The sequence below is a fragment of the Pleurodeles waltl genome, chromosome 3_1, assembly GCF_031143425.1.
Source record: "Pleurodeles waltl isolate 20211129_DDA chromosome 3_1, aPleWal1.hap1.20221129, whole genome shotgun sequence".
In the NCBI taxonomy this organism is placed as follows: domain Eukaryota; kingdom Metazoa; phylum Chordata; class Amphibia; order Caudata; family Salamandridae; genus Pleurodeles; species Pleurodeles waltl.
In genome coordinates, this window is record NC_090440.1 from 1788938268 (window position 1) to 1788964105 (window position 25838).

General features: G+C 45.7%; 1 protein-coding gene across 5 annotated transcripts in view; it reads left to right on the forward strand.

Annotated features, from left to right (window-relative positions):
* Positions 1-25838, forward strand: part of HECW2 (HECT, C2 and WW domain containing E3 ubiquitin protein ligase 2) — a 1462881-nt gene that overhangs the window by 1404460 nt on the left and 32583 nt on the right. Inside the window, exon 29 of one of the 5 annotated variants that reach the window (XM_069225859.1) lies at positions 4694-4866. The exons of the other annotated variants lie outside the window; for them this stretch is intronic. Within the exon in view, the coding sequence (XP_069081960.1) occupies positions 4694-4726 (33 nt within the window). The 3' untranslated portion in view covers positions 4727-4866. Of the gene's footprint in view, positions 1-4693; positions 4867-25838 lie in introns of those variants that run through there. 5 annotated transcript variants of the gene reach the window in all.

Consider the following 25838-nt stretch of genomic DNA (forward strand, 5'->3'; position numbering starts at 1 on the left):
TACACGGATCAACATTTGTTCTGTAACTTGTGTTTGTCTCCCGAACACAAAGAGGATACCTGTGAGGCGTGTCGAGCGTTTCGACACCAAGAGTTGGAGGAAGAAGAAACCTTCTCCATTACTGACTCGGACTCGGACGAGGCTGAAACAGAACAGACGCAGAAAACCGTGAGTAAAACCGCCCCAGCCAAAACTCACGGTAAATTCATCAGAGCCCAGGGGACGCCACCGCCGGCAGGCCATGGCTTAACCCAAAAGAGCGGTGACCGTCCATCGGCACCGAAAAAGGGCACACATGTATTGAAGTCATCCGACTCCGGTCGAGATACCGGCACAGAAAAGACTCGACCCCGAGACACCGGGTCAGAACAATCTCGATATCGAGATACCAGCACCGAGACTACTCGGCACCGAGAGATCGGAACACCGAAACATAAAAAAGTGTCTTCGGAGCCGAAAAAGGTGGTGGAAAAGATTTCGATCCCGAAACATCCGGATTCGGATCCGAAAAGAAGTTCATACACTGAGGAGCAAGGGCTTTCCACACGAATGCAAAGCCATAAATTCGGACAGGAACTAGAGGCAGGGGAGCCAGATTATACACAGAGAAGGCTCCATATCCAAAAGGAGACAGGGAAGATAAGAACTCTCCCTCCTATAAGGATGAAAAGGAAACTGGCTTTCCAAGAGAAGGATAAACCACCACAAGCAAAGGTGGCAAAACAAGTAACTCCGCCACCATCACCTCAACGCTCACCGCAATCATCACCAATCGCTAGCCCACCTATGGTGCAGTCTCCAACACACACAAGCATGAGCCAAGATGACCCAGATGCATGGGATCTTTATGATGCGCCTGTGTCAGATAACAGTCCTGACTGTTACCCAGCAAGACCATCACAACCTGAGGACAGTACTGCTTACATGCAGGTGGTGTCCAGAGCAGCTGCTTTTCACAACGTCACACTGCACGCTGAACCAATCGAAGATGACTTTTTATTTAATACTCTGTCATCCACACATAGTCAGTACCAGAGTCTTCCAATGCTACCGGGAATGTTGAAACACGCAAAAGACATATTTCAAGAACCTGTGAAAGGCAGGGCTATTACTCCTAGGCTGGAGAAAAAGTACAAGCCTCCAGCAACAGACCCTATGTACATTACGCAGCAACTGACACCGGACTCGTAAAAGGGCGAATTCACACACCTCCGGAGATGCACCACCACCCGATAAAGAAAGTCGCAAGTTTGACGCAGCGGGAAAAAGAGTGGCAGCACAAGCAGCCAATCAATGGCGCATTGCGAATTCACAGGCTTTACTGTCAAGATATGACAGAGCCCACTGGGCAACACTTTATTGAACATCTGCCCAAAGAATTCCAAAAACGTGCACAACAGGTGGTAGAAGAAGGACAAAGTATCTCAAATAACCAGATACTTTCAGCAATGGACGCAGCAGACACAGCTGCAAGAACTGTAAATACAGCGGTGACAATTCAGAGACATGCATGGCTGCGCACCTCAGGATTCAAGCCCGAAATCCAACAGGCTGTGCTTAATATGCCTTTTAATGGACAGCAGTTGTTTGGGCCGGAAGTGGACACTGCTATCGAGAAGTTGAAAAAGGATACAGATACGGCCAAGGCCATGGGCGCGCTCTACTCCCCACAGAGTAGAGGCACTTTTAGGAAGACACAATTTAGAGGGGGGTTTTGGGGTCAAACAACGGAACCCTCAACTGCACAAACCAGGCCCACATACCAGAGCCAGTATCAGAGAGGAGGCTTTCGGGGACAATACAGAGGGGGACAGTTCCCTAAGACTAGAGGGAAGTTCCAAAGTCCCAAGACCCCTCAAAACAAACAGTGACTTCAGTGTCACAAATCCCCAACACGTAACACCAGTGGGGGGGAGACTAACAGATTTTTACAAAAATTGGGAGGAAATAAGAACGGACTCGTGGGTCCTAGCCATCATCCAACATGGTTATTGCATAGAATTCCTACAATTACCACCAAATGTGCCGCCAAAAACACACAACATGTCCAAACAACACATGGATCTATTACAGATAGAGGTCCAAGCGTTCTTACAAAAAGAGGCAATAGAACTAGTACCCAGTCATCAAAAAGGGACAGGGGTTTACTCCCTGTACTTTCTCATACCCAAAAAAGACAAAACTCAAAGACCTATATTAGATCTCAGAACACTAAGGGGGTCATTCTGACCCTGGCGGTAAAAACCGCCAGGGTCGTGGATGACGGAAGCACCGCCAACAGGCTGGCGGTGCTTCCTGGGCCATTCTGACCGCGGCGGTAAAGCCGCGGTCAGAAAACCGGGACCGGCATTTTCCCACCGGATTTCCCCTGGTTGCCCAAATCCGCCATGAGGGCTCTGATGGGGATTCTGGCCCCCTTCCCGCCACCCTGTTTCTGGCGGTTTTAACCGCCAGAAACAGGATGGCGGGAACGGGTGTCCTCCCCTGCACTGCCCGTGCCAATGGCCCCTTACAGGGCCCCAGCCTGCTTTTCACTGTCTGCATAGCAGACAGTGAAAAGCGCGACGGGTGCTACTGCACCCGTCGCACACCTGCAACACCGCCGGCTCCATTCGGAGCTGGCTTCAGTGTTGCAGGCCCCTTTCCCGCTGGGCCGGCGGGCGCTAACTTGGCTAGCGCCCGCCGGCCCAGCGGGAAAGTTGAAATGGCCCCAGCAGTCTTTTGACCGCGGAGCGGCCATATGGCGGTTACCGCATGGCGGTTAGAATGAGGGCCTAAATCTTTACATCAAATCAGATCATTTTCACATGGTAACACTTCAAGATGTAATCCCCTTGCTCAAACAACAAGATTACATGACGACATTAGATCTCAAAGATGCGTACTTCCATATACCCATACATCCTTCACACAGGAAATACTTAGGGGCATATTTATACTCTGTTTGCGCCGAATGTGCGTCAAAAATTTTGACGCACAATCAGCGCAAACGTTGCCCCATATTTAAACCCTGACGCCCGAGCCCGCGCAAGGGAAAAATCCGCAATGTGCGCCATTTTCTGGATGCGGCAACCCGCCCTGCATTAATGATATGCAGGGTAGGCGTTCCCGCCCAAAAAACGACGCACACAGCCGTGCGCCGTATTTATGCTTCCGGGCAAAAATGACTCTCGGCCGGGAGGCGGAGCAAAAAAATGACGCAAAGCCCGATTTGCGTCAAAATTTAACGCCTGGGTCAGGGCAGGCGTTAAAATGGGGCAAACACACCTGTATTTAATCAGAACACACAGAACAAACAACAGAGCAGCAGAGCAGAAGAGCAGCAACAGGGAGACATGGAAGTGATTTTTATTCAGCGTGCACGTCGACGCAGAGCCCTGCAGCAACAACAGCAGCTACAACAACAACAGCAGGGACCCCAAAGGCAGCGCAGAAGGCAGGAGAGGATATTCCGCCCAAGAACAACCCTGCATGGCCTCAGGGAACACGACATCATACAGAGGTACCGGTTGAACTGGCAGGCCATTCAGCAGCTGCTGAGAAATATTGAACAGCAGTTTGCCCCCACTTTGGTGACACCCCACACCATACCAACAGAAACAAAGCTGCTTGCCGTACTTCACCTGCTGGCAAGTGGCTCGTTTCAGACAACTGGTGCCCTGGTTGGTGGAATATCACAACCATCATTCTCTGCATTCCTGCCAAAAGTACTGGATGCCATCATTCGCCTGACACCCCTCCACATCTGCTTCCCTAACACACTGCAGAAGCAGCAGGAAACAAAACAGGGGTTCTACGCCATCAGTGGCCTCCCACACGTCCTTGGTGCAATCGACTGCACACACGTACGCCTTGTGCCACCTGCTGCAACAGAACACCTCTACCGCAACAGGAAGCACACACATTCAATCAATGTGCAGGCCATAGTCTATCACCAAGGATTGATCAGCAACATTGTGGCAAAATATCCTGGGAGTGTACATGACGCATTCATCTTCCGTCACTCTACCATCAACCAACACTTCCAGGATGGACGGTATGGCAATGGACTACTTGTTGGTAAGTACAAAAATCCAACTTATATACACACTGCACAGCAACCCTCTAGGACACACAACACATACACCACAATAGCAACACCTAGCCAGGAACACACTGAGGTCCTGACATCACTAGCCATGTTTCTGAAGTCACCATTGAACCTGTCACACATTGGAATTTACTCTACAGCTTAATGTGAAGGCATTAATGAGTGTGGTTGCCTAAATGTCACCTTGCAATTTGTAAGTGTTACAATAACCTGTACATTAATACATTGCATAAGTCTTAAGGTATGGGATGTCCAGGGTACTTTCATATGAACGTGTTAACTACACTTTCATGTTTTAACTCTGCATGGAACTATCATCTCACCCCCAGTGAAGACACACGGACACCTGTATCACAAGTCACAATGCTAGGGAGAGCACACTGTACTGAAAATCCAAATACATACTACTAACAAACAGTTAGCTAACAAACACTTGCTCAGCCAAGGAAAAAAACTCAATGCAAAAGTTTTCTCCTACAAGTATAGGTAGTCACATTAGTACACAAAAGAGTCACAGACAACACAAGACAACTACTGCCATCAAAGGTCTGTACAAGAGTGCCTCCTACATCTACATGATCCCATTCTGTGTTTCTCTTTCAGCTGATCAGGGGTATGGCATCCAGCCTTGGCTAATGACACCATTTGGGAACCCGACTACTGCTGCCGAGCGGGCATACAACGACGCCCATAAGAGGACACGCAGCATTGTTGAGCGGACCTTTGGGATCCTAAAGTCAAGGTTCCGCTGCCTTGACATCACTGGCGGTAGCCTACTATATTCCCCAGAGATGGTCTGTAGGATCATACTCACTTGTGCCATATTGCACAATATTTGTGTAAAAAGGAACATTCCCCTCCTTGAACCAGACCCAGACATGCCTGAAGACGACGAAGAGGAGGATGCTGGCCTGCAACAGGAGGGGGAACAACCAAACACGGCTGCTGGAGTGCGTAGGCGCCAACAGCTTGTAAATAATTTATTTTCTTAATTTCTTATATCAACACTTATTGCACAATTGTAAATAAACAGAGATAACAAACACCACATCATGGTTTGGCCTATTCATTTCTGCCCACCTTTAGTTTGAAATTGCTGAAGAAGAATGTCGTCTCATTTAGCAATAATGACATCACACTCATCACACAAAAAATATACACCACAAATGTCTGCACAGAGGCTATGAGGTTTCATGATACATTACCATCCACAGAGGCCAACAGGAGTACAAATGTGGCAATGACACATGCCTGATCCAGACACCTGAGACATTCTCTCACTCAGCACAAAAATGTAGCTCATTTGAAAGTCTCATTACACGTGTTCAGTGACATGGTGGGACCATCCATGTGTACGTGACCATGTCCTCAATGGCTTCTCTCAATTTTTGCTACAAACAATGACCAATTGGAACAAGAATAGCTGCCACTAACTCATGAGGAGACCTTGAAGTTACAGTGACAACATACACCCAGACAGTTGATAGTGGATCTACATTCGCCCACACATATAAACATATGTCATCCAATGAACCAAATATTTTCAAGCAGCCGATCACAGTAGTGTCCCAGTTCGAACCTAGCAGGAAGAATGTAACATGCCACTAAACCAGGTAATGCATAAAGGGCCACATACATCAACAACCTATTTCTCATCAGCACATGAGGAACGCCGAGAGTTCGAAAAAAAATTCAGTGCAAAATGGTATGTCAGATTGCTCCAAATAATCAATAGGGCAAACGTCAAATGGGCAAATGGGATTATTGAATGGCTAACAGTGATTCATACCCTATGGCCTTCCATGAGCCTGCTGCTGCAGGTTTAGCATAACAGAATAAATGAAAGCCATGGATAAATTAGCAAATCTGGAAGGGTAAACCCTAGGGTGCTGGGGGCCTAAGTCCACCTCTACCGCCCCCCAAATATACAATAATTATGTACATGTGAAGTAAACACATGCATAAGGCGCATGTGTGGCCTACATGTCAAAAGTAAAACACATATAAGATACACAAAATCATTATTAGGACCTGGTCAGCCCCATAAAAAGTGTAAGTGACAATTGCACTACCTGTTTGGACTATAGATAAATGCATTACCGTGATAAATGTGGACACATTTTTGAGAAGGAATACATCCTGGTATCCCATTCATCATTTCAAAATAGCCATCAGCAATTACCCAAAATATGTGTACAAATATGGTTAATAACCATTTTGAGCAATCATTGATATTACAGTGTGAATGCCTTCTATACATCCAATAAGGGACATGTGTCATAGCTAACCACAAATGTGTATCACATAGCACCGTTTGGTCGTGACAAAATTCCTTTCACAACTTGAAAAAATTAAGACATTTTTGTCAAAATGCGTCATATTTCCACGCATACAGCATGGGGGTCATAATTTTTTGGCGTACAGGAGTGCACAGAATGCAGAGTCAAAAAATGTCCTATTAAAAATAATAGAATAATAAGCTGCATTCCATGTCCACCATATTTTCTATTATGCGTCATATTTTCACGCATACAGCATGGGCGTCATAATTTTTTGACGTACAGGAGTGCACAGAATGCAGAGTAAAAAAATGTCCTATTAAAAATAATAGAATAATAAGCTGCATTACATGTCCATCATATTTTCTATGATGCGTCATATTTCCACGCATACAGCATGGGCGTCATAATCTTTTGACGTACAGGAGTGCACAGAATGCAGAGTCAAACATTTTCCTATTAAAAATAATAGAATAATAAGCTGCATTACATGTCCACCATATTTTCTATGATGCGTCATATTTCCACGCATATAGCATGGGCATCATCATTTTTTGACGTACAGGAGTACACAGAATGCAGAGTCAAAAATGTTCCTATTAAAAATAATAGAATAATAAGCTGCATTACATGTCCACCATATTTTCTATGATGCGTCATATTTCCACGCATACAGCATGGGCGTCATAATTTTTTGACGTACAGGAGTGCACAGAATGCAGAGTCAAATATCATATTCATATTTGGTTCTCATATTTGCCACCAATTTACATTTCTACTCTAAGTGTGTAAACTCAGCCTCACACAAATGTAAGGGAACAATTAAGAAAATAGTTTTGACTCTGCATTATGTGCACTGTTATGCGTCAAAAAATATGACGCACAATCTGTATGCGTGAAAATATGACGCATAACGGAAAAATAAAAACGGCGGCCATTTTATGCAGGAAGTGATGTATAGGATATCCTGTTTACAGAATCTGTACTGTGAGTTTACTTTCACTTTCACTTTGCAGTCTTAGAGTATTCTAGACTGTGTGGCTGTGTGAAAAGTGTTGTCCTGTGTTTTACTGCTTTTGTGTCCTGTGTACCTTGTCTATTGTGCTTTTGTGATCATAGTCTTGTTGTCTAATATTGTCTTAGTCTGTTTTGTATACTTTTGTCAAATCCAGTGTTTCTTTTTTTTGTCTGTGGGAGTCTGTTCTGGGTAGTTTAAATTTGGGTTTAGTTGGGCTATTTTTCTTAAGTTTTCTTTTTTTCTTCACTACTCTACCTTTCCCCATTTCCCCCTTTTACTTTTTGTTCAAATTTTTTCACCTTGCTAATAGTTAAGATGTCAGGTAGGCCACGGCTTTCCAGGATGGGTGAGGAGGAATTGGGGGGATTCATTTGGCTTGTTTGCCATTTCCTCCCACTCATGCTAGAGGCTGGGGGCCGTGTGATACAGGGGTATCACACGGAGGCACGCAAAGTCCGGTGGGGGAAGGTGCGCCATCACTTGGTCCGGGTCTACGGTAGCATGAGGAATGACCATCAACTCAAGCATCGCTGGGCTGATCTGATATCCAGGGAGCAGGATCTGCTGGACCACCTGGGAATCAGGATTGGTGGCCATGTTGGTGAGTACAAATCATTTACATGTGAATAATTGATAGCTGTGTGGGGACATGTGATGATTGTTACCCAATCTGCTAGATTAGTAGCTGACTGTGTGTAATGCTAGGGAAACCTAATGTGTATTTGTTGCACAATGTGTAGGAAGACCAATGCTAGCAGTCAGATGGCTCATGTTTTCAACACATACCGGATGCCTGTAGCTGTATGTAATCTAGTGTTGCCTTTGTGTCAGACAAGCGACACGTTAATGTCTCTATTTGAACTCTACAGGTCATAATTGCCAGTGAAAAAAGGGATGTTGAAACATTAAAACCACATATGTAGACGCCATAGCTAGACAGAAATTTCTAAAACCATGATGATGCTATAAATGAGTGGTGCCTTCACGTCACATGGAGTTAGCTATGTTGTCCACACATATGTCACATGTGTGTCTGGTTGGTGTGTGTTGAAAATGACCACCTAGCCTGTTTGAGTTTGAGGGGTCATGCAGTCCTCAAGTAAACAGCTTTTGGATGTCTCTCTGGGATGCACATGAAGAGATGAATGCAACCTGATATTGTTGGGGCATACTAATGGAGGTGTATCTTTGACACCACATGACTGTCCTGCCCACTGCATGTGTGTAGTAGGGTGTGTAACTGTAGCAGGAGACTCATCCAATGTAAATGTTGATTAAGAATTCTTCCATGCAGTATGAGCATGTGTGAAAGTGTATCATTACGAATGTCATATTCACACAGTGTCATTGTAACTGCAATTGTTTGTCAGTGCACGGAGTCCGAGTGTTCGATGGCATCTGTCGCTGTAGATACGCATGTTCTGCAATAGCTCGCCATCTGGTGTTGGGCCGGAGTGTTACAAGTTGTTTTTCTTCGAAGAAGTCTTTCGAGTCACGGGACCGAGTGACTCCTCCTTTTGTCTCCATTGCGCATGGGCGTCGACTCCATCTTCGATTGTTTTTTTTCCGCCATCGGGTTCGGACGTGTTCCTGTCGCTCCGAGTTTCGGAACGGAAAAAATTAGTTAATTTCGGAAGATTTTCGTCGGTATTGTTGCGTTCGGGATCGGCGTACTTAGATTCCACACCGCATCGAAGATCGAAGAGCTCCGGTGCCCTTCGGGGTAGTTTTTCGATCCTCCGTCGGGGCCTGGTCGGCCCGACCGCGTGCTGAAGAACGCCGATGGAACGGACCCCGTTCCGTTTCTGCCCCAAATGCCACAATAAATACCCCTACACAGACCAACACTTGGTCTGCAACCTGTGCCTGTCACCTGAGCACAGCGAAGACACCTGCGAGGCCTGTCGTGCGTTCCGGTCCCGAAAAACACTCCGAGACCGTCGAGCCAGAAGACTTCAAATGGCGTCCGCACCGACAGCCCAACGGGAGTTCGAGGAACAAGAAGAGGAAGGTTCCTTCTCGATCCAAGACTCAGACTCCGAAGGATTCGACGATACACAAACCGTGAGTAAGACGTCGAAAACCACACAAAGAAACATTTACAAGGCCCAGGGGACGCCACTGCCACCAGGCCATGGCTCGACCCATAAATTCGGTGACCGACCTTCGGCACCGAAAAAGGCCCAAACAGTGCCGAGATCGTCCGACTCCGGTCGAGACACAGGCACGCAGCCTTCTCGGGACCGAGAAAGTGCTGGAGACAAGCCTCGACACCGAGATGCCGGTGTCGACACGGCTCGACGCCGAGACAGCGGCACCGAAACAGATCGACGCCGAGAGGTTTCGGCCCCGAAAAGGAAAAAAGTCACCTCGGAGCCGAAAAAACACGCAGACAAAGTTTTGATGCCGAAACAAACTGCAAGCGACCCAGCTTCAGGCTCTTATACAGAAGAGCACTCGCTAACCTCCCAAATGCAAAAGCATAGGTTTGAGGAAGAGCTACAAGCAACTGATGTGGACCATACGCAAAAGCGTATCTTCATTCAGCAGGGGACAGGAAAAATAAGCACCCTTCCCCCCATTAGGAGAAAGAGAAGGTTGGAGTTCCAGACGGAACAAGCACCACAACCAAAAGTGGTGAAAAGAGTTACACCACCACCCTCTCCTCCGCCCGTAATTAACGTTTCACCAGCACAAACGCCATCACACTCCCCAGCTCACACCACCATGAGCCAGGGTGACCAAGATCAGGACGCATGGGACCTATACGACGCCCCAGTGTCAGATAACAGCCCGGAGGCATACCCTACAAAACCATCTCCACCAGAAGACAGCACCGCGTACTCTCAGGTGGTGGCTAGAGCAGCACAATTTCACAACGTAAGCCTCCACTCAGAACAGGTCGAGGATGATTTCTTGTTCAACACACTCTCCTCCACCCACAGCTCATACCAAAGCCTGCCTATGCTCCCTGGTATGCTCCGGCACGCAAAAGACATATTTAAGGACCCAGTCAAAAGTAGGGCAATCACACCAAGGGTGGAAAAAAAGTATAAGCCGCCTCCTACGGACCCGGTTTTCATCACAACACAGCTGCCACCAGACTCTGTTGTTGTAGGAGCAGCTAGGAAAAGGGCCAACTCTCACACATCTGGAGATGCACCACCCCCAGATAAAGAAAGCCGCAAGTTCGATGCAGCCGGTAAGAGAGTCGCAGCACAAGCTGCAAACCAGTGGCGCATCGCGAACTCCCAGGCACTACTTGCGCGCTATGACAGAGCCCACTGGGACGAGATGCAACATCTCATCGAACATCTGCCCAAAGACTTCCAAAATAGGGCAAAACAAGTGGTTGAGGAGGGACAGGCCATCTCCAACAACCAGATACGTTCCTCCATGGACGCTGCAGATACAGCTGCACGGACAATTAATACATCTGTAACTATCAGAAGGCATGCATGGCTCCGAACGTCTGGATTTAAACCAGAGATTCAACAAGCAGTTCTCAATATGCCTTTTAATCAAAAAGAACTGTTCGGTCCAGAAGTGGACACAGCGATTGAGAAACTCAAAAAAGATACGGACACTGCCAAAGCCATGGGCGCACTCTACTCCCCGCAGAGCAGAGGGAATTACAGCACATTCCGTAAAACGCCCTTTCGAGGGGGGTTTCGGGGTCAAAGCACACAAGCCAGCACCTCACAAGCGACACCGTCCACTTACCAGGGACAGTATAGAGGAGGTTTTCGGGGACAATATAGAGGAGGGCAATTCCCTAGAAATAGAGGGAGATTTCAAAGCCCCAAAACCCCTACTACTAAAACAATGACTCACATGTCACTCACCCCCTCCACACAACACCAGTGGGGGGAAGAATAGGTCATTATTACAAAGCATGGGAGGAAATCACTACAGACACTTGGGTTCTAGCAATTATCCAACATGGTTATTGCATAGAATTTCTACAATTCCCTCCAAACATACCACCAAAAGCACAAAATTTAACAACACACCATTCCAATCTCCTGGAGATAGAAGTGCAGGCACTATTGCAAAAGAATGCAATCGAAATAGTGCCAAACACACAAATAAACACAGGAGTTTACTCACTGTACTTTCTGATACCAAAGAAGGACAAAACGCTGAGACCAATCCTAGACCTCAGAGTAGTGAACACTTTCATCAAATCAGACCACTTCCACATGGTCACACTACAAGAAGTATTGCCATTGCTAAAACTGCACGACTACATGGCAACTTTAGACCTCAAGGATGCTTATTTCCATATACCAATACACCCATCGCACAGGAAATACCTAAGGTTTGTATTCAAAGGAATACATTACCAATTCAAGGTACTGCCTTTCGGATTAACAACCGCACCAAGAGTCTTTACCAAATGTCTAGCAGTAGTCGCAGCACACATAAGAAGGCAGCAAATACATGTGTTCCCATATCTAGACGACTGGCTAATCAAGGCCCATTCGTTCATACAGTGCTCAAATCACACAAATCAGATCATACAAACCCTCTTCAAACTCGGGTTCACCGTCAATTTCACAAAATCCAAAATTCTGCCACGCAAGGTACAACAATACCTGGGAGCCATAATAGACACATCAAAGGGAGTAGCCACTCCAAGTCCACAAAGAATTCAAAATTTCAACACCATCATACAACGCATGTATCCAACACAAAAGATACAGGCAAAGATGGTATTACAACTCCTAGGCATGATGTCATCATGCATAGCCATTGTCCCAAACGCAAGACTGCACATGAGGCCATTACAACAATGCCTAGCATCACAGTGGTCTCAAGCACAGGGTCACCTTCTAGATCTGGTGTTAATAGACCGCCAAACTTACCTCTCGCTTCTGTGGTGGAACAACATAAATTTAAACAAGGGGCGGCCTTTCCAAGACCCAGTGCCACAATACGTAATAACAACAGATGCTTCCATGACAGGGTGGGGAGCACACCTCGATCAACACAGCATACAAGGACAATGGAACGTACATCAAACAAAACTGCATATCAATCACCTAGAACTTCTAGCAGTTTTTCAAGCACTAAAAGCTTTCCAACCAATAATAGTTCACAAATACATTCTCGTCAAAACAGACAACATAACAACAATGTATTATCTAAACAAGCAGGGAGGGACGCACTCCACGCAGTTAAGCCTGCTAGCACAAAAAATTTGGCATTGGGCAATTCACAACCAAATTCGCCTAATTGCACAGTTTATACCAGGGATACAAAATCAACTCGCAGACAATCTCTCTCGAGATCACCAACAAGTCCACGAATGGGAAATTCACCCCCAAATTCTGAACACTTATTTCAAACTCTGGGGAACACCTCAGATAGACTTGTTTGCGACAAGGGAGAACGCAAAATGCCAAAACTTCGCATCCAGGTACCCACACAAACAATCCCAAGGCAATGCCCTATGGATGAACTGGTCAGGGATATTTGCTTACGCTTTTCCTCCTCTCCCTCTCCTTCCTTACCTGGTAAACAAACTCAGTCAAAGCAAACTCAAACTCATATTGATAGCACCAACTTGGGCAAGGCAACCCTGGTACACAACGCTGCTAGACCTATCAGTGGTACCCTGCATCAAATTGCCCAACAGGCCAGATCTGTTGACACAGCACAACCAAAAGATCAAACACCCAGATCCAGCATCGCTGAATCTAGCAATCTGGCTCCTGAAATCCTAGAATTCGGGCACTTACAACTTACCCAAGAATGTATGGAAGTCATAAAATAAGCAAGAAGGCCATCCACCAGGCACTGCTATGCAAGTAAATGGAAGAGGTTTGTTTGCTACTGCCATATTAATCAAATACAACCATTACACACAACTCCAGAACATGTAGTGGGTTACTTGCTTCACTTACAAAAATCTAACCTAGCTTTCTCTTCCATTAAGATTCACCTTGCAGCAATATCTGCATACCTGCAGACTACCTATTCAACTTCCCTATATAGAATACCAGTCATTAAAGCATTCATGGAGGGCCTTAGGAGAATTATACCACCAAGAACACTACCTGTTCCTTCATGGAACCTAAATGTTGTCCTAACTAGACTTATGGGTCCACCTTTTGAACCCATGCACTCCTGCGACATACAGTTCCTAACCTGGAAGGTGGCATTTCTCATCGCCATTACTTCCCTGAGAAGAGTAAGCGAGATTCAGGCGTTCACTATACAGGAACCTTTTATACAACTACACAAAAATAAAGTCGTCCTAAGGACCAATCCTAAATTTTTGCCAAAGGTTATTTCACCGTTCCATCTAAATCAAACAGTGGAACTTCCAGTGTTCTTTCCACAGCCAGATACCGTAGCTGAAAGGGCACTACATACATTAGATGTCAAAAGAGCATTGATGTATTACATTGACAGAACAAAGAACATCAGAAAGACTAAACAACTCTTTATTGCATTTCAAAAACCTCATGCAGGAAACCCAATTTCAAAACAAGGTATAGCCAGATGGATAGTTAAATGCATCCAAATCTGCTACCTTAAAGCTAAACGACAGCTGCCCATTACACCAAGGGCACACTCAACCAGAAAGAAAGGTGCTACCATGGCCTTTCTAGGAAACATCCCAATGCAAGAAATATGTAAGGCAGCCACATGGTCTACGCCTCACACATTCACCAAGCACTACTGTGTAAACGTGTTATCCGCACAACAAGCCACAGTAGGTCAAGCCGTATTAAGGACATTATTTCAAACTACTTCCACTCCTACAGGCTAATCCACCGCTTTTGGGGAAATAACTGCTTACTAGTCTATGCAGAACATGCGTATCTACAGCGACAGATGCCATCGAACTGAAAATGTCACTTACCCAGTGTACATCTGTTCGTGGCATCAGTCGCAGTAGATTCGCATGTGCCCACCCGCCTCCCCGGGAGCCTGTAGCAGTTTGGAAGTTACCTTCAATTATTTATATATGTATCATCTCAACCTTAAATAGGTGCATACTTAGTCACTCCATTGCATGGGCACTATTACTACAATTCAACTCCTACCTCACCCTCTGCGGGGAAAAACAATCGAAGATGGAGTCGACGCCCATGCGCAATGGAGACAAAAGGAGGAGTCACTCGGTCCCGTGACTCGAAAGACTTCTTCGAAGAAAAACAACTTGTAACACTCCGGCCCAACACCAGATGGCGAGCTATTGCAGAACATGCGAATCTACTGCGACTGATGCCACGAACAGATGTACACTGGGTAAGTGACATTTTCAATATTCTTCCTTCCATGCTTTACAGGTGGACCTGCACCGTACACCGTGGGAGAGGTGGCACATTTTGAGGACCCGACACCTACAGTGAGTGTGGCCTGAGTGCTATTTTTATTGTTTGCTAGTGATGCATGATCGACTACTGTGTGTTCAACAGAATTCAAGGTTTGATGCGCTGCTCGTTCATTGGTATTGTTGCATTAGTGGGATTTCAAATATCACTTCAGTTTCTGTAGACCAATGCTTAGCCATCTCTCAGATTTAGGGGCTGTAGGTCATTCCAGTCGGCCCGCTATGGGGAGTGGGATGAGTCATGTGGAATACACTGGTTAATGTAAGAGTTGCTCTGGGACTTGGCTTGGACTGAGTCTGCATATCAGACTGACATTCTCCCAGATAGCTTCTGCAAAAGCCTTGTATTAAATATGCAGCTTCCGAGTTGAGGATGGACTGAGTACACTGTAGGTTGATTCTTCCGGGGCCATGTACTTCCACAAGTTGAACTAGAAGTGTGTGGGACTAGAGTGCAATGGCCTAGGTGTTCATTCGACTCATGATCATGGGTGTTCTTGCTCCTCTGTGTGTGTGGTAAAATATGCCTCACTGGTAGTATGTGATGTTGGCCTGAGTCAGTGCATTTTGACATGTGTGGACCTTGGATAGGACAATGTTTGGCTAACTCCAAAGTGTTGCTAGCCCTTCATTGGTGTTGTGTGTGGAGGCAAATACTTGTTGAGCTTTCTATACACTCCTGGGTGTGCATTGAATCTGGGATTGTTGGTTGTTCTTCCCACCCCACCCTCAAAGACTGCCATGTGATTGGGAATAGGGTACCTAGGACTGTAGCAACCAGTATGTTACACATACTTGTGACCTTTTGCAACTTAGTTTAGAACCTAGTGTACACATTAGGTTAGGGCACATGGGTTCAATATTTGCAAACAACAATTTACAAATGGCATTGAGTGAGGGTTGTGATAGTTATCACATAGAGTGACATATGTAGTGAAGTCAGTATGCGGAAGAGGTTCAGCCATAATGTCAGCTGCATTAGCCATTATTTGGATGAGAAGTTTAGGCTGATGTCACCCATCATGTAGAGACATGGATAAGCTAGGTGTGAGATGGCCTTTTGTATGCAGGCTTCACATGTACTTCCTCTGAGACTTTCAATGAACTATGTTGTGACAATTGCTGTAACAAATACAGTACAAGTAATGTGCAAATGACCCATTGTGCAATTCCATCCAATGCATTTCCTATGGTAAATAGTTGCCATTTCTCTTCACAGCTGCAAACATGAGTGCCGCAGAGAGACACCAGTTTGAAAGGCGTGCCATGCGATACCGGCACATCCTGCAGGTGCAGTCGGGGTACAGGAGGATGGCCCGCAAATACCAAGCAGATCGGGCCTCTGGGGCATGGTGGGCCTCACCACAGGGTGGCCCTACATTGCCCACAACAGCCACCACCACCACATCCACCAGGTCTCCCCAAGTGGCCCCAGCAACGGCGGGGACAGTTGACCCTGCCTCGTCAGCAAGACCTGGACCCAGCCATTTTCAACACCCAGGACAGTCCAGTGGGCATACAACTACTGCCACACCGTCCACCTCGGCCAGCACACAGACTGCAGCAGCCCCTCTTGTAGACCCAGCCGCATTCCTGGCATTAAGCCGTAAAGTGGACAAAGTTTTTTCAAAGGTGGACAAGCTAAGCCAGGATGTGGCATATATTAAGAAAAGGGTTTGGTCCATCAGGCGGACCCTACGGAGGGCCAACCTCTAGGACTTTTGCCATGTTTAACTTTTACCCCTCCCCTCTCTCCTCTTTCCTATTTTGTACTGATAGTTGGGTTTTGGGGATTAGTGTTAGGTTAGTGTAGGTTGTTAGCTTAGTTAGTGTTAGGGAGGAGGGTGGGGGTCCTTATTCTTTCTATTTTTCTTTTTGGGGTGGGTGGGTGGGGGTCAATGTTGGGATTCATGTTTGTTTAAAAAAAATTACCAAAAAAATATATGATTGTTTAGGATAGTATAGTATGTGTGTAGGTTAGTATGTGTTGTCCTGCATGTGTCCTGTCTCATAATGGTGGGTGGGGGGTTGATGTTTAGATCGTTTCGTTATATGTGTAGAGTAAGTTTAGCTTAGGTTAGTTAGGGACAGTTGTGGGTTAGTAGTAGTCAGGTTAGATTAGTGTAGGTATGACTTTTCCCTTAGTTGCCTCTTGTGTGAATAAATAGGAATAAACATATAGTTAACCCTTTGCATGATGCGTTAAGTGCTACTTTATCATGGCCTTGACATCAGTGTAGGTGAATGTTTTTCTATGACATTAGTGTCCTATGCTACCCACCACAGAAAATGGAGGTTTAACATGCCAGCTACCCGTGTGCTAACTTGGTAAGTATCCACCATTTGGGAGACCCACCATTGGTAGTTTACATCGATCACCAAGGATTTGTGTTGATGAGTAGGTATTCTACATCACAAAGTGTGCTTCCAGACTTGTTATTGTGGGTAATTGAATAGGTCGGACTGCAGTGTGATGTTCAGGGAGATCTTTGTAGATGAGGTGTTGTTAACACTCTTGTCTTGTTGCCTTCATTGCTGACCTAGAACATGTGTGTAATGATTCAGCATGACTTTCCTTCATGGAAGTATACTCAGAAAGGGTGATTGATGCAGTGTTTTCTTTTTTTCTTTGCTTAGATTTTGCTGCATAATTGCATGTTTTAGTATTGCATGGTTCTACATTTATCAGCCACCATTAGTTGACTTGAATAGCTATAGATGGAGCATTATTCTGTCCAACACAGCATGATTTTGTGTGGTTTGTCCCTTCATCAGTTAATCTCCTCAGGATGGTAAGGCTATGATGCAATCCTGGCCACTTCACAGATGTATCAGACTACATGATGTCAGGACAGTTGTATTGACAAGCTACATGGTTGCCACACAGGCACTTTTGAGTTATCTACTGCACAGTTGATGTGTCAAATAACACAGAGACATATTAGGTGTGCAAGTGCTATTTATTGATAGGTGCTGTAGTGCAAAATGTCCATTGTCCATGTTTGCTGAGTCCGTTCTGGTGCATTCTTACATGGTGATTCTACAGAAGGGGTGTGGATGATGCTCCTGACATGCTTGTGTGATGTCACAGACAGTGCAGAGGGACAGGATTTGGCAAATAGTAGGAGAGAGACATTCACTGGCAATGGTGACAAGTCATACAGTGGTTAGCAGAACAGTCATTGAGTGTAGTTGTAGTGAGGCTGGCATTTGACAAAACGTAGGACCTTGGTCAAAGTAGGCCATGGTGCAGGGACTAGTGCTTCCGGGTACTCTTCCGTGAGAATGTGATCTGTTCCATGTCTTCTTCTTCTGATGTGTGTGTTGCCTGGTTTGTCCTTGTTGTTGGTTGTGAAGGGGCAACGCACACCTCAGTGTTAGAAGACGTGAAGTCAGACATCCCGGGGGCTGCTCCCTGTGAAGTTCTTAAGGGCTGTACTGCTGCAAGGAGGGCCTGCTGGTTTTTGAGAATAGCAGCCACATCACAATGGTAGGTAGCCAGGTCGGCCCTGAGGGGTTCAATGTTGCATTCGTGCACACGTTGACTGGATTGCAGTTGTAGGTGTTGTGTCAACTGGATGACAGCTGTGCTGATTTCCTTCTGTGTTTTAGCAAGTTCCTGCAAGAGAGATGTTAGGGCTTGCATTGCAGCTGCCTGATCTGCAAATTACGTCATGCACGAACGCACCCCCTCAAGGCTGGCTGCCATGTTTTGCATCCCCACCCGCACCTCCTTGGCCAGCTCCCGCTGTACACCAACTACAGTTCTTTCAAAGCTGGTGCCAGTGTTGTCAGAGTCCTCAGCTGTGTTGGAGCTGGCAGGTCTTACAATTGGGGTGGTGGGTGGGTCTTCTGTGATGGCTGCTTGTTCTCTGCTCCTCCTTGTGACTGAAGGTGGGGTCTGGAGGGTTTCAAAGACCTTTTGGATGGTCTCCTGGGAAAGGTTTATGGGCTCGTCATCCATGTCATCAGGGAAATCAGGGACAGGCATATCGGCAGGAGATCCATGTTCCTCTGCAATGAAACAGGGTACAATTAGTGTGTCTGTGTTGTGACAATTTTGCCGTAACATGCAAGCCTTTTGCTGAGTTTACTTTGTGCTCTGGTTTGGTATTGGTATCTGCTGTCCTGCATATGAGCATTGTTATAGGCCTATGGCCCACCTGTGTGTCACATGTATGATATATAGTTATCAGACTTGTCTGTCTAATCGCCTCTAGGTGTTGCTTTGTACCAATTAGGGAATTGCCATCTTTTTGTCCTACTCGTCCCTCCATGTATATCTATTCTTATGGAGAGACATTTTGTCGCATGGGCTCTCATTATCCTAAATGAGACTACTGGATTTCTAGGCAGCAGGATCGATAACGGTGTGGGGGCCTGAGTCTGACCCACTTGTAAAGAACTCTGTCACCCTAAATCTTTTTTATGGCTCTGGCTAACTAGCAGTGCCTCATGTCTCCCACGGGGAAGAAATGATTAGGCAGCCGAGCGCATGACATTTTTGTAACTTCTCAGGGAAGTGGTGGTCACTCAGATCCAAACCAACTCTCTCATTTCCAGTATGATCTCATATACAAATGACAAAGACAGTATGAGTTTTATATGATGATTTCATTAAACAACTGTATTTTAGATAATAAGGTGTGAGCCGCAATAACCAGAACAATACAACATAGTAGAATTGAAATAGTCACAAGGAGAGTAAAACTTAAGAACAAAGCTATCATAGTGCCTAACAGTTTCTACTCTCCCTCTGTTTGTTCTATTTAGAGCACAGCATGTTCAGCTTCTAGCTTGCCTGTCTGTATCACTGGGGAGACATCAGCCCTCATACCTGAGCAAAGGCCTGCGATCTGGTTCAGCATCTGCAACAAGGCAGGCAGCGTCTAGTTGTGGTTCTCTGTTCGGAAACTCCCTCTTGTGTGTATTGGGACAAGGAAGTGATTTTATAACTAACATGTCATCGTGATCACAAAATGTCCCTACGCAGGAATGCGACATCTAAACTCCTACCACGTCTATCGGCAATGTACCAGACTGTATCCTTGACTGAAGCACAGAGTGAATATGTTATGGAGAACTCCAGTGCTGAAGTAGGCAAAACAGTGTGAAATGAATACAAAACAAGACCGTAGAACTGGCTATTTGAAAAATAACAGTACGAAGCCTAATAAAAAGCATTTAGTGCAAAGTGCACAGAGGCTCTAAGCTGTCAGCAAATGAATAAAATACATTCAGGGCAAAGTGCACAAAGGCCTAAAGCCTGAAGCTAATGCGCAATAGATACGTAAAACTTACCACACTACACTTTCACTGGCTGTGGGTGTTGTGATTGCCCTGGCAGCACACTTGCCTCTCAGGACCTGCCCCAAAATCTTTTTATTCACATTGACCTAAATGTAATTGTTATGTGACATATCCTATGCATGGCAATGTTAGGATGTGATATGGATGTAAACATAGTTGATGTTTCCAGCTGATGTTGGGTAATGTGTGTTTAATTGGATTGCCCTGTTTATCATATCAATGTCCTATTTGGTTCTCAGACTGTGCAGGTGTGTTTCAGTGACCAGTTGCATGTGTCCCCTCCTCAATGTTGTTGTCTGAGCAGTATGACATTAGTGATGTTGCCTTGTTAGCCAGGCACGTGAGGGACCCTGACGTATGCAGCATGTGTGTGTCCTTAGTGCTGTGTGGCTCCTATTGCTGTTTACTTTGGCTGATGTATGTGTCAACTATGGGCATTGGCATTTGAGTGTACTGGTGCCTTTGTCTTATTTCTAGAAATAGTTGCAGAAGTCATCCTCACCCCCTAATTTAGGTAGGTATGTTCCATGGGGAGGTTCCTGCCATTTGCTACTATAGCTGCACAGAGATCAGAGGTGTTAGTGTCAACTGCAGTTACATTGCAGTTGTTGTTTTGGCTACTGGATTACTGATAGGGACCTAGTTGATGTAGGATACATTTTGACTGTCGAGTGCCTGGATGTAAGTTTGACGTAGTGGCCTTCCCACCTGTCGCTGCTTTCCCTTAGCTCCATTGTTGTCATGACAGGATGGCCCCATGGGACTGGTGTTGCTGCTGTGTTTTGTGGTGCCCCAGCTTCTGTCTGTGCTGGGCATGCCCCCCTGCCGTGCCCCTTTACCCATGCCACTTCATATATATGCTGACCTACATGCATTGTGTAGTTAGTATTTCCCACCCCGGTTGCAGTTATCATTATTGCATTATAATTCCCCATGTGACTTACCCTGCATGTGCGTTGTGTCCTGGTAGTCTGCGCTGTCCTGTCCTTGAATCCCTGTGATGATCTCCTCAGGGATGATGGCTGCGACCATCTCCTCCATGTGGTCCAGGGCCTCCTGTTGTGCTGGACTCCCCCCTCCAGTCTGCAGTGCTGCCTTCCTGTTCCTGGGCATTTTTTCCTTTGTCCTACGTTTGCAGTCATGCCAGCGTTTCTTACACTCGGTGACTGTTCTGCGTTCTTCATCCACACTGTTGATCTTGTCCACAATTTGTTGCAATATGGCCTCTCTCCTGCTGATTGGCAACTTAGAGGTGATGAACAGTTGGTGCTGGTGTTCCGTCACCTCTTTAACCAGGATTTCCTGCTCCTCTGCACTGAAGCGACACTTTCTTTTTTTTCTAAAAATGTCCTGGTTCCTGTATGGATTATCCTGGCTGGTTCCTGGTCTGCTGTCATCTTCCTGGGGTCTGTTGTGGCATCTGGGATCCATTTTGGCTCTCCTCTGCTGAAAGGGCAGTGTTCGCGGGTGAATTTGACGCTATTACGTCAAAATGTACGGCCCTTTCCGGGTTGCGCTGTCGTAAATCGACCCACAGTCATTTGCGTTGCGTTAACGTTGGTTTCCTTTACGACTTGACGCCGCTGTGTGCGTCACAAAATAATGTCTCCCACCTGTTGGTTGCGCCCCCGTGCATCAAAGTATAAATTTGACGCCCGCACGGCGCATCGAAATGGCGTTAGCCGGCGGTAATTTTTTTGACGCAAAACTGCGACGGCGCAGCTTTGCGTCAAAAAGTATAAATATGGCCCACTTAAGGTTTGTATTCCAAGGAGTACATTACCAGTTCAAAGTGTTACCATTCGGAATAACAACAGCACCAAGGGTATTTACAAAATGCCTTGCAGTAGTAGCGGCACATATCAGAAGACAGCACATACACGTATTCCCGTATCTAGACGATTGGTTAATCAAAACCAACTCACAGAAACAGTGTCTTCAACACACAAAATACGTCATAGAAACCCTTCACAAACTAGGGTTCTCAATAAACTACCAAAAATCACACCTACAGCCATGTCAAATACAACAATACTTAGGAGCAACAATCAACACCAAAAAAAGGGATTGCCACTCCAAGTCCACAAAGGGTACAAGCATTCCAAAACGTAATACAAAGCATGAACCCAAACCAAAAGTATCAGGTAAAATTAGTGATGAAACTACTAGGCATGATGTCCTCATGCATAGCCATTGTCCCAAACGCAAGATTACACATGCGGCCCTTACAACAGTGCCTAGCAACACAATGGACACAAGCACAGGGGCAACTTCAAGATCTAGTGTTGATAGACCGCCAAACACACACCTCGCTACAATGGTGGAATCATGTAAATTTAAATCAAGGGCGGCCATTCCAGGACCCAGTGCCTCAATATGTAATCACAACAGATGTTTCCATGGTAGGGTGGGGAGCACACCTCAACCAACCCAGCATCCAGGGACAATGGGACATTCAGCAGAAACAACTTCATATAAATCAGCTAGAACTACTAGCAGTGTTTCAAGCGTTGAAAGCATTTCAACCGCTAATAGCCCACAAACACATTCTTGTCAAAACAGACAACATGACAGCAATGTATTACTTAAACAAACAGGGAGGCACACACTCATCACAACTGTGTCTCTTAGCACAGAAGATTTGGCATTGGGCGATTCACAATCACATACGCCTAATAGCACAATACATCCCAGGAATTCAAAACCAGTTGGCAGACAATCTCAGTCAAGATCACCAACAGATCCACGAATGGGAGATTCATCCCCAGATACTACAAACCTACTTCCAAAACTGGGGAACACCGCAAATAGACCTATTCGCAACAAAAGAAAATGCAAAATGCCAAAACTTCGCATCCAGGTACCCACAGCCTCACTCCAAAGGCAATGCGTTATGGATGAGTTGGTCAGGGATATTTGCTTACGCTTTTCCCCCTCTCCCACTCATTCCGTATCTAGTAAACAAATTGAGTCAAAACAAACTCAAACTAATACTAATAGCACCAACTTGGGCACGACAACCTTGGTACACAACACTACTAGACCTGTCAGTAGTGCCTCATATCAAACTACCAAACAAACCAGATCTGTTAACTCAACACAAACAGCAGATCAGACACCTGAATCCAGCATCGCTCAATCTAGCAATCTGGCTCCTGAAATCTTAGAATTCGGACACCTAGACCTTACACAAGAATGTATGGAGGTCATCAAACAGGCTAGAAAACCTACTACAAGACATTGCTACGCAAATAAATGGAAACGATTTGTTTATTACTGTCATAATAATCAAATTCAACCATTATATGCATCCGCTAAACACACTGTAAACTACTTACTACACTTACAAAAATCAAAGTTAGCTTTTTCATCCATTAAAATACATCTCACAGCAATTTCTGCTTATCTGCAAATTACACATTCAACTTCACTATTTAGAATCCCAGTCATAAAAGCATTTATGGAGGGTCTAAAAAGGATAATTCCACCAAGAACACCACCAGTTCCTTCGTGGAACCTCAATATTGTATTAACGCGATACATGGGTCCACCATTCGAACCCATGCACTCTTGTGAAATGCAATACTTAACTTGGAAAGTAGCCTTCCTAATAGCTATCACATCTCTCAGAAGGGTAAGTGAAATACAAGCCTTTACCATACAGGAACCCTTTATACAAATACACAAACATAAAGTGGTTCTACGCACAAATCCCAAATTCTTGCCAAAAGTTACATCACCGTTCCACTTAAACCCAACTGTGGAACTCCCAGTGTTTTTTCCACAACCAGACTCTGTAGCTGAAAGAGCATTACATACATTAGACATAAAAAGAGCTCTAATGTACTAAATTGATAGAACCAAACAGTTTAGCAAAACAAAACAATTGTTTGTAGCTTACCAAAAACCTCATACAGGAAATCCAATATCCAAACAAGGCATTGCCAGATGGATAGTTAAATGTATCCAAACCTGTTATGTTAAAGCCAAGAGAGAACTGCCTATTACACCGAAGGCACACTCCACTAGAAAGAAAGGCGCCACAATGGCCTTTCTAGGGAATATACCAATGACAGAAATCTGTAAGGCAGCCACATGGTCTATGCCTCATACATTCACTAAACATTACTGCGTGGATGTGTTAACAACACAACAAGCCACAGTAGGACAAGCAGTACTAAGAACATTATTTCAAACAACTTCAACTCCTACAGGCTAAACCACCGCTTTTGGGGAGATAATTGCTTATTAGTCTATGCACAGCATGTGTATCTGCAGCTACACATGCCATCGAACGGAAAATGTCACTTACCCAGTGTACATCTGTTCGTGGCATGAGACGATGCAGATTCACATGCGCCCTCCCACCTCCCCGGGAGCCTGTAGCCGTTATAAGTTGATTAAAATTAAACTTGTATATTTGTAAATTTGTAAATAAAATACTTTTAGTCACATTATGTACATACATACTTACTCCATTGCATGGGCACTATTGCTATATACACAACTCCTACCTCACCCACTGCGGGGAAAACAATCTAAGATGGAGTCGACGCCCATGCGCAATGGAGCCGAAATGGGAGGAGTCCCTCGATCTTGTGACTCGAAAAGACTTCTTCGAAGAAAAACAACTTGTAACACTCCAGGCCCAACACTAGATGGCAGGAACAGTGCACAGCATGTGTATCTGCAGCTACACATGCCATCGAGTGACTCCTCCCTTTCGGCTCCATTGTGCAAGGGCATCGACTCCATCTCAGATTGTTTTCTTTCCGCCATCGCGTTCGGACATGTTCCTCTTCACTCCGTTATTCGAATCGGAAAAAGACTAAAATTTCACTGAAAAGCGTCGGTATTGTTTGCGATCGGGAAACATCTTGCATCGACACCTCCACACCGACGAGACACAGCTTCGGTGGCCCTTCGGGACTTCCGCTCCCTGCCGGGGCCTGGTCGGCCTGACCACAGAAGACGTTGAAGCCTAATGGACAGGACCCCTTTCCGTTTCTGCCCACAGTGACACGCCAAGTATCCCTATACAGACCAACATCGGGTCTGTAATCTGTGTTTGTCACCGGAGCACAGGGAAGATACTTGCGAGGCCTGCAAGTCCTTTCGATCGAAGAAGACCTCGAGGGATCGGAGGGCGAGGCGGATGCAAATGGCGTCGAAAAGTTCAGAGCACCTTGCCGTCGAAGAAGAGGAGATGGCTATCTCCATCCAAGGTTTGGACTCGGACGACTCCGACGCAGACCGACCACCTACAGCAGGCCAACACGTAAGTACGCCTGCCCCGACCCAAGCCCACAGTCACCCTAAGAAGCATAAGGCCTCGGCGATGCCACTTCCTGAAGGCCATGGTTCGACCCATAAAAAACAAAGCGGTGACGAAGCAACACCTTTGGCACCGAAAAAGGCCAAAATCGTGCCAAAGTCTTCGGACTCGAGCCGAGAACCCGTCATCGAAAAAACTTGACATCGACTTGTCAAGTCGACTAAGCCTTTCAGAGCTGAGGCCGTCCATCAGCATGGGCATTTCGGTGCAGAAAAAGCCAGTTTCGGAGCCGAAAAAAGCCTTGTACACCGAGGAACATGGACTCTCTAAGCAACTAAAAGAGAGACACAGATTTGAGGAGGAACTTCAAATGGAGGAGTTTGATGAAACACAGACAAGGATACAGATCCGTAAGGATACTGGGAAGATCCAAACTGCACCTCCTCTCAAATTAAAAAGGAAACTAGCTTTCCAGGGACGATCAGAGACTGAACAGCCAAAGGCTAAAGTGCCCAAGG